At 35.1% G+C, this 10,582-nt stretch overlaps 1 protein-coding gene across 1 annotated transcript in view; it reads right to left on the reverse strand.

The window, feature by feature from the left end:
• Nucleotides 1-10,222, reverse strand: part of LOC139425857 (uncharacterized) — a 28,042-nt gene extending 17,820 nt beyond the window's left edge. The window contains exons 1-4 of the mRNA XM_087162327.1: nt 10,009-10,222; nt 8,470-8,591; nt 4,470-4,639; nt 657-820 (exon numbers count right to left, since the gene is read on the reverse strand). Of these exons, the coding sequence (XP_087018453.1) occupies nt 657-820; nt 4,470-4,639; nt 8,470-8,507 (372 nt within the window). The 5' untranslated portion in view covers nt 8,508-8,591; nt 10,009-10,222. The remainder of the gene's footprint in view (nt 1-656; nt 821-4,469; nt 4,640-8,469; nt 8,592-10,008) is intronic.
• Between the last annotated feature and the right edge of the window lie 360 nt (nt 10,223-10,582).

The following is a 10,582-nucleotide window of genomic DNA, read 5'->3' on the forward strand; positions in this document are numbered from 1 at the left end:
TATTTTGAAGAATTTTAACCATTTGTACCCATAGGATCAATAAATCTATTTTCCCCAGAAAATGTGCATTACTTTCAGAACGCACCCTGTAGGATAAAGATCTTAATATTTCTAATAAGTAAGAGATTTTTTATTTTATAACCGTTGTTGAACAGCTGATTCATTTTTTGGGGTTTATGACTACTAATGTTCAACTCTGTAGCCTTGTAATTTTGAACCCAATTCAGAAGACAAGAGGAACTCCCGGTTCAAGTATTGGGAGAAATTTGCCTTCGTGGAGGACTTCTTGATGGAACAAACCCGCATTTGCGCTACATGGAGAGAAAGACCACAACAAGCTCCCACGGTTAGCCTGACGGCAAGGGGACTCGAACCCATGATCAGTCTACCACTGAGAATATTTTACGTCAGCACTGTGGTATGCGGAAACCGGATGCGGAATTCGTATTGACTGGGATTCGAACCCAGTACGCCTCATCAGACGCTCTGTCCCCTGAGCCATCGCAACTCAAGTAAGAGTTCTGAAAGGTCTGGTAAATCGCGAGATGAACTTCTCAGTCAAGTTTTTTTTAAAAATAATATCGGGATGAGGGGAGAGGATCATCTCGTGATGGCACGACAGTAGTTACTCTTTGTATTTTGTAAACAATACTCACATATTCAGTGACTTTAATTAAATGATGTCCCGGTACTAAAAGCTTAATACCATGTTTGAAAGGATTCACAAGTCTCCTGGAATCGTGAATGGAAAAATAAATGGCTGGTTCAGTTCTAGGATCAATATATTCATCCGGATATACTTTCAACACAAAGATGATGTCTGCGGGAAAAAATAATTTACATTATTTTTACCAAAACTTATAATATGCATGATTTATTTTTTTAGGATAAGAACAGGATTTTAAGGATAAGGATTTAATGGATACGAGGCAGGTATTATGGACTATATATATATATATATATATATATATATATATTATGAAAAACAATAAGTTTTATTCATTTCGCATAAGTTGCAAGTAAATAGAACTCATAAAATAAGTTCAAAATGTAGAGAAAACAAGGGAAAAATTACAGAACAATGGAAAAAGGGGAAAAAGAAAAATAATAATAAAAATAACAAAAAGCCTGAAAAAATAGACGAAAAATTAAAAACAATTTTGAAAATTTTTATTTTCCAGATTTTTAAAAAGTTTTTAAGTTTTTTGTCCATTATTTCCCGGTTTTTTCCGGTCTTTTGTTATTTTTATTATTATTTTTCTTTTCTCCCTTTTTTTATTGTTTTCCCTTGTTTTATCTACATTTTGAATATATATATATATATATATATATATATATATATATATATATATATATATATATGTATATATATATATATATATATATATATATATATATATATATATATATATATATATATATATATATATATATATATATATATATATATATATATATTGACCGAGATATTGTAATTTTGTATATATTGATTGTATATATTGAGATATTGTATATATTGATTGAGATATTGTAATTTTGACCCAATCCAGAATACAAGGGCACTCCTAGATCGAGTATTGGCAGAAATTTGCCTTCGTGGAAGACTTTTTTTGGAGAAGCTAACCCACATTTGCGTTACATGATGAGGACCCATGATCCCTCTACCACTGAAGATATTTCACGTCAGCACTGTGGTCGGTGCAAACCGGATGCAGAATTCGTATCGACTGGGATTTGAACCCGCTTCACTTCCTTGGAAGGCGAACGCTCAATCCCCTGCTCTGAATCAAGTTTTGGGAGAAATTTGCCTTCGTGGAGATCTTTTGGATGGAACTAATCCTCATTTGAGTTAGAAAAAACACGAAACCCTCCTACGGTTAGCCTGATGGCGGCAAGGAGACTCTCATCCATGATCAGTGTACCTCGTAAATTTTTTCGTCAGCACAGTGATCGGTGCCAGCCGAGTGCAAAATTCAAATCAACCAGTCATAGCTAGGATCCAAACCCGGTTTACCTCATTGGAGGGCGACGGTTTTGTTCTGAAAATTTTAGTAGATATAAATATAAATAAATAAAGCAAAAGAACTCCAATACGACACAGAAATGTTAGTTTCCGCTTCACAAAAAAAAAAGAACCGTCCTCAGTGTCGAAACACAAAATGTATGGAGAAAGTAACGAGTCAAGCATATTGCAATTAGAAAAGAAGTGGTTTAGCCAAGAGGGGAATATAAGAACATTTATAAAGAACATTATGGCGCTTAATGGTTGAAATTTGTCGTAAGACTTCAGCGTTATTCTTCCGGTTGATTTTTGCGCTTAAAAAGCGCCATCAAATATTATTATACTTGTAGTGTTTACAATGTAACGAGTTCTTTTAATTTTAATTTTAACGAAGCAAACAGCATATGAATTTGTAAGACTCCGCTAACATGCTATGATCTGCAAGATGAAACCCAAAAAAACTAAGTAACGGTGATATTTCACACAAGTATAGCCAAATAAAAGATAACACGCAAACCTTACTCTTCGTTTATGTTGTGATATTAATCTTTTTAAATTTGTTGTGAGTGGTTGTTGTAGTTAATTTACGTCGCACTAGCTGCACAATGGGCTATTGGCGACTGTCTGGGAAACATCCCTGAGGATGATCCGAAGACAAGCCATCACAATTTTGATCCTCTGCAGAGGGGATGGCACCCCCTCTTCGGTAGCCCAACGACCTGCACGCGAAGTCGAGCACTTTACAGTAGAAAAGTTTAACGAGGACCCATACCGCACACCCTCGGTCCCTACGCAGACTGATCCAAGTGGTCACCCATCCGCACACTGACCGCAGCCAGTGATGCTTGACTTCGGGATCTGCTGGGAACCGCGTCTTAACGATCAGTCCACTGCGGGACTTGTTGTGAGTGGTAAAAAGGTTTGTTATGCGGTTTACGTGAAAACCTTAAAACGAGATCTGTGGCAATCTGCTTTATTCAACGCACATTACCCTAATTTAAAACCTTGGAAAACAACCTTCTATATAAGAATCTTAAATCGAGGTCGACCTCGGGTTTTCAAGCATGAAACAATTCCTTTAATAAAGCTAGTCTCAGGGTGAAAATAATCTTAAATCTAGGTCATTATAAGGTTTCTTTTCGCGTTAAGACTTGCATGCTCAGCTAAAATCCACCTTGTCACGAAATTTTAATGGACAGTGCAATTTGATCCTATCTCTAGTGTGACGTCAGCTGAAACGTCATTATGACCATTTTACCTAAATGACAAAACATTTTTAAAAAAGCCTAAAAAAATAGTTTTTAATGAAAGGTTTGAAACTGCAATACTTTTGCTTTATTGCGAAAAGGTTTTTAGTGCAAACATTTTCGTGACAATAGAAAGAAAATTCCGAAACAAGTTTGCCCTAAGGTTTACATACTTTCTGTGTTACGCCAGTTCAAAGATCGCCTCTTAAGTGGAAGGATACACCGGAAGTTTTCTCCATTTCTTCCGGTTTTAGGTCGCTTATTATTAGAGCCCGGATTTTGATGACCTAAATGATCTCAATTAATGATCTCAATTAATGCCCTTAAAAAGTGCAAAAAATGCCCTTATGAACTGCAAAAATTGCCCTTAAAAGTGCAAAAAATGCCCTTAAAATGCGAAGATTGCGCTAAAAATGCCTTATGACATTACTTAAATAGAAGTAAAAATATTGAACTAAAACAATGTTTTACTCTTCAAAATTATTATTAGTCGTTTCAAAAAATATAAAGCAATGCAATACTTGTTCTACCTTTAATAAAGTTTGACAAATATGTTTTATATCCAAAAATAACACAAAAAAAGGAAAATATATTGACTCCAAAACATTTTCATTTTGTATAGAAACTTAAATGAATATAACAACTTCCATCTCATAATATTACTAAATATCAGAATTACAGTGGATTATTAAATTTTTTTTTAATATTTTGAAATGTAAACGAGCGTCTCTTGTCTGAAAACAAATTTTTATACCAGGAGAAGCTTCTTTCAACGTCTACTGATGTTATTGGTGCGTACTTGAAAAAGACGGTCACACTTACTGACAATTCTTCTTCAATTTGAAAAGATGTTGCTTCACCTGTTAATATCCTAGAAATTTAGTCCTAGAAAGTCAGTGTAATAATAAAAAATTATAAAAAATAATAAAAGTTAGAAAAATTTAACAAAAAATTTAAAAAATGCTTTAAAATGCAAAATACGCCCCAAAATTTTAAAGAAAATGCCCTATAAATCTCAAAAAATGCTCTAAAGGACAAAGAATGTCCAAAAATGCAAAAAAATGCAAATGTCATCAAAATCCGGGCCTTACTTATTATTGTTTATATTCAGTTAACCATCCATAATGTCAATTTTCAGGCATTTATTTGTGCAGATGGGCGTAATTCTAGCTCAAAGTAAATCCTTTCAATATTTGAGGTATATAAGTTTGTATACTTACCTCTCATAGTGTGAACATTAGTCTCATTTTTCCCAATAGTCTTATGTATATTTCTCAGAGTAATTGTTCTGTTAAATTCTGTCTCAAATAATAGACGATGCTTTAATCCATAGGTCCTACAAAGTGCTGGTTCTCCTTCGTTGCTGACAAATGGCACCCGGTTAAACAGTCTTAAAAAAGGAACAAAAATAAATGCGTTGCACTTGCCAACATTTCAAACATTGCCGCTGCAGAACTGGATGAATAATGAAAACGTAAAAATCGTTCGTGAACTTCATCTTTTTACATAGCGCACTTTAGAAACTGAAATCAGTGTTTTTTATTTATTTTTTTTTATTTTTAAAGGAGAATTGAAAAAAAAGGCAGAATAACTTCACTAATTAGCATAAATGTAGCTTTGAGGGCCCCCCTTTCAAAATTTTTTTTTCTTTTCTCCAAAACTTTTAATTTTTTTTTTAAAGATAGTACTCTTTTAAAACCCAAAATTCCAACGACTAATAATTAATTTAAAGGTATAAATACCTTTAAAAATCATCAATTTTCAGTAGTTTATACATACTTGAACGAAAATATTTGATGGTTATCTTTTTTTATTTAAAGGCTATCTTAAAAACCATTTAAAGAAAGTTTTTACAAGTTGAGCTCATTGAAACAAGATTTAGGAACAATCAAACAATTTTTCAATGAAAAAAATAATAAAATTATAATTGTAGGTAGAGGCTATCTTGGTTTAGTTCATGCACAGTATAATTTTCTTTAGTTGTAATTATTATTAATACAACACTTAACACTTAACTTAACATTACTGTCAAAATTTTTTATTATCATTTCGATTTGCTAAGAAGCTCCGCTCAGCAACCCCCAGTAGTCACCTTTCAATCATATCTGTTTTTTATTACTCCTCAAAGTCGATATTTCTTTTTAAAGAAAAAATATGTTTTGTGTTAGAACATTTCGTTAGTATGTAAAAGGCGGCAGAGTAAGCAATTCCTTGGATTCGAAAACACTATCTGGAATAAAAGCATCCGAACACCCCCTGTGGTATGGACTTCTCTTCTATCACAGCGAAAGTGAGTGCTTGCAGTGAGGATTGCTCATTTGGCTGGCTACGTAATCTGCGATCTAATTCATCTCAAAAGCGTTCTATGGGATTTAGATCAGGGCTCTGAGAAAGCCAGTTCAGTTTTTGAACACTCATCTCGTCAAACCACGTCTGTGCTACAGGCCGGGATTGCTTGGTCGGTAGAACGCTGGACCCATGTCAAAAAGTTCGTGAGTTCGATCCCAGCCGGCCGAAGACTAGTAAATGGTGACTGATGCACGTTAAATCTGTCGAGTCACAAAGTCTTCCATGTTCCCATGACAAATCAATACCTCTGGGGGTACTGATCCAGGAGTTTCTTTGTCTTCAGGATTGGGTTCAAGATTACAAGGCTACGGAGTTGAACATTAGTAGTCGTATACCCGAAATTGGGTCGGCTGTTCAACGACGGATATAAAAACCACGTATGTGAAAGCTTCGATGCGTGAATGGAGCAGTAATCCTGCTGGAAGAAAAATGGGCCGAAATATTGCCATAGAATTTGCAGGGAAGCATTGTCCAGAATGACCACATACATCTCAGAGTTCATGTTTCCAACCACAGGAACTAATGGATGCAGGCCAAACCATGAGACAAACCCCACACCATTATACTTCCACTACCATAACAACCGGGTGTCCGGATACTTTTGGCCATATAGTTTATACGGAACGTGTGCTACAGTAAGAAGTGTCCGGATACTTTTGGCCATATAGTTTATACGGAACGTGGGCTACAGTAGGAAGTGTCCGGATACTTTTGGCCGTATAGTTTATACGGAACATGTGCTACACTAAGAAGAAAGTGTATAGTAATTTTATTTGTTCAATATAACGATAACCTACAGAGATTGAGCAAAAATAAGGAACTGCTTCCACTCTAACTCTATGTGAACAGTTTTACTTTTAGTAGCAAATATTGTTAGCACAACTTGAAAGATAAAGCTTGAAGCTTTTAAAAATGGTGTCCTTTTTTTTTACCCGTGCATAATTTGTTAGAACGAAATAAGCGTAGGAAGTTAATTTTTTTTTCAAGACCACTGAATTTTAAAATCACTCTTTTATAAATATTGCAATCCCATGCAATGATTTCAAAGTTGCTGGTATTAAAGCTAGAAAGAAGTTATTAGCTTCATCTACTAATTTTGACCAATACGAACTTGTCATAGGTAAAGAATAACGACAAAATTATTGTTTTAAAATTGGAAGAAATAAAAGTTCGTTAAATATTGCGCAGGAAATGACGAATTAAAGTAGTTCTTTTATAATACACATGCGCGGAAAAAAGTCTTTCATAATTTTGTAGCTTGCACCAACCACAGTGCGGATGTAAAATGTCCTCAATAGTAGACGGATCGCGGATTAGAGCCCCCTTGCCGTCAAGCTAACCATGGAAGGCTTTCGTAGCGTTCCTCTCCATGTAACGCCAATGCTGGTTAGTTCCATCAAAAAGTCCTTTACGAAGGCAAAACTTTGTCCCTAAAACCCAATACTTGATCTTAGAGTTCCTTTATCTTCTAGATCGGGTTCAAAATTACAAGAACACGGCTTTGAACTCAAGCCGTGACTCAAAATAGCCTTGAACTCAAAATTGGGTAATAAAATGAAATGTAGTATGTTTGAGCAAAGAAAAAAAAATGTTCTTGACTACCATGATTTGTTAATAAGTGGTTGTAGCATTCAAGATTAGACTGATGGTTTTTAAATATAAATATGAGATTGCAGAAACATTTTTCACCAAAACTTTTACTCGTTAATTTAAAAGTAATTAAACAATTTAACAGATTGCGCTACAAGCAATTGACTTGTAAATGAAAGAAAAACAAGTGAAAACCCATCATTTTTTCAAAATCTTTCAATTTAGGATAATCATTTTACTAGATTTCTGAAACGTTCAGCATTAGTCACATTCATATATTGTAGTGAAAGAACGACATTTTTAATCAATCAAAGCGTAAAAGAAAAATTGTAAAAGTGATTTAAAGCGCAACCTGTTGTTCAGCATCATCATTGATATATATATTTCTCTTACATGGCGACAAAAAAAGCCTCATTACAACTCCCCGAATGTCAACGCTAGAAAAATCGACCAATGATTGCTGCTAAAAATGTCGCATGCCAATTCTAGCTGAGGCGGCTCAACATATAGCGCTTTTAAAAACGGAAACTGAAATAACCAGAGAGAGCATTCTCACCATATGTGATCTCTTCCGAAATTCACCCTATCATCTGCGGCAATCTCATACTATTAAGCTAGGCAGAAGTGAGTAGTCTTTGTCGATAGATCTCTATTTTAGTATTTTGTCGATTGTTTTGTTTCTGCAGGTATTTCTTTTGTATGTCAAAGTTCTAAGACTTATACCTATGGTTTTAACAAAACTGTGAATCGTTCATGGTTATTATTTCTTAAAAACATGTTTTGTTTATGCAGGTTTTTCCATTGCAATTCACTTATTTCAATTTTTAATAGACATAATTTTAGCCAAAATTTTAACCTTTTAAAGGAATATCAGTTTTAGAAATTTTATCTTAAGATTTTATACTATAGCACATTCCTAATAGGTTTGACGAATTACATGTCATTTATTTGAATTCAAATTTATTTTAATGACTTAGTACTTACTAAAAAGATGTAATTTAAAAAAAATGTTATATGGATTTGAATGATTATTTTGAATTCTTAGAATTTTGTGCATTTGCAATGTATTTAAGTTAGTAGCGAGCGAAGCAAACCATATAAGATTGTGTAGCAATTTTCGGGGGTTGGTGAGCGTGAGCGAGCAGGGGACGCAGCCCACTAGTTTTAAAATTTTTTAGATACAAACATTCATTAATTTTTTTTCTATGAAAGATTATAAAAAAAGTTTTTTCTTGGGTTTTAATATTATTTAATATCTTTTACTCGTAAAATCATCGTTACCTTGGCTCATGACGATTAATTAACTGGTTTTCGAGCATTGCATAGATAACGTTTTTATATTCGTCAACTACTCGTTGCCAGCTATAGCAATCATCTTGACACACGGGATTTCCTTTAAAAACCTAAAAAAATAAATAAAAATTTCAAAATATTGATATTATTTTCTGGTACAGTTAATATATTTTATTATATCATGCTATAAATTATTTCTCACAAATCTTATGAATAATAAATTGAGCCTGTTTGCTCCTGTGGTTTGAAACATGAACTCTGAGATGTATGTCGGCATTCTGGACAATGCTGGACAATCCCAACTCTGTGGCAATATTTCGGCCGATTTCTCTTCCTGTAGGATAACTGCTCCATTCACACATCAAGGCTTGCGCAGACATAGTTTGTCGAAATGGGTGTTCAAAAACTGAACTAGTCTCATCAGAGGCCTCCAAAAAATTCCATGGAACGTCTTTGGGGCGAATTAGAGTTCAAATTACGTAGCCAACCAAATCGAGCATCCTTACTGCAAGCGCACTCACGTCATATGTGATGGAAGTTAAGTCCTATGGCCACCTATCAAAAAACTAGTTGAAAGTCTTCCCAAGCGTGTGCAGGCTGCCATCGATGCAAAACGGGGACCAACATCATATTAATATGTACCTCAGGATGCTTGAAGTCCATACAACTACTATTTACCAGACAGTGCACCAATCCAAATTTGTTGTGGGAAAATTCCGAAGATTGTGTGTTATTTCAAGTTAATACTAAATTGAGAAATTTTACACACTTTAACGCGTTAAAGTTTTAGCTAAACTCCGATAAATCAGAAAGCATACATGAAGCTCACTCTCAGGGGATAGAGAACACGCCTCCTAATGAGATCAGCCGGGTTCGAATCCCAGCGATGGCTGTCGATATGAATTCCGTCCTTTGCTTGCAGTGGTTGATGGATCATGGGTTAGAGTCCCCTTGCCGTCGTGGTTTTCCTTTCCACGTGACGCAAATGAGGGTGAATCCCATCAAAAAGTCCTCCACAAAGGCAAAATTTCTTTTAATTATTGGTCCACGAGCTCTCCTGTCTCCTGGGTTGCCTTCAAAATTACAAGGCTACGGAGTTGAGCATTTGTAGACTCAAAATTGGGTCTGCTGTTCAATGACGGTTATCAAAAAATTTAAATACTTCATACTAGTTTCATGTTTTAATCTCCCCACAATGTAATCGTTAATTAGAATGCCTAAGACTTCAAATTTTACGCATTCCACCTTCTACAACGCAAATTTTAACCTGATTACTTTGTACCTGATTCATTACACTTTTTTTCAAAGTAAACCTTCTTTAAATATTTTATTCCTCAAATATGCTACATTTTATACAATACAAACTTTAAAAGGTATACTTTACACTTTGCATCCGGTGCAGTGAGTTCCTTACACTGTAATTTTTTTAAATTGTATACTTTATACTTGGTTACTTTAAATTTGATGCATTAGACTTGGGGCAAATGAAAATAGATTTATATAAAGAAAAGCACGTGTAAGACTTACGCCCAAATACAGGTTTTCCAGGTCGCAATAGCTGTGATACTTGTTGCAAAACTCTTCCTCAGATTCGAAGAATTGGCATTTATGTGGCTGTTCTTCACAAACAAGTTTTCTGTTTCGCCTTCAAAGAGAATCATGAATTATAAGCATATTAACTCAGGTGAAATAAATTTAAGAGGATTATTTTCTCTTTCACTCGCGAATATAAAACCCGCGATGAACCACAGTGCCTGGAACTTAGAAATAGGATGGTCCTGTTACGTCAGAGATATGGTAGTGAAGGTCAACTTATTATCGTGTTCAGAGATAGGGTTGTCCCTTAGTGGACTGATCGTTAAGACGCGGTTCCCAGCAGATCACCGAAGTCAAGCATCACTGGCTGCAGTCAGTGTGCTGGTGGGTGACCACTCGGGTCAGCCTGCGTAGGGACAGAGGGTGTGCGGTATGTGTCCTCGTTAAACTGTTCTTCCGTAAAGTGCTCGACTTCATGCGCAGGTCGTGGGGCTACCGAAGAGGGGGTGCCACCCCCGCTGCAGAGGATCAAAATTGTGATGGCATGTCTTTGGATCATCTTCAG

Source organism: Parasteatoda tepidariorum, chromosome 4, assembly GCF_982258835.1.
Source record: "Parasteatoda tepidariorum strain Cologne lab strain chromosome 4, Ptep-v5.0, whole genome shotgun sequence".
NCBI classification, from domain to species: Eukaryota; Metazoa; Arthropoda; class Arachnida; order Araneae; family Theridiidae; genus Parasteatoda; species Parasteatoda tepidariorum.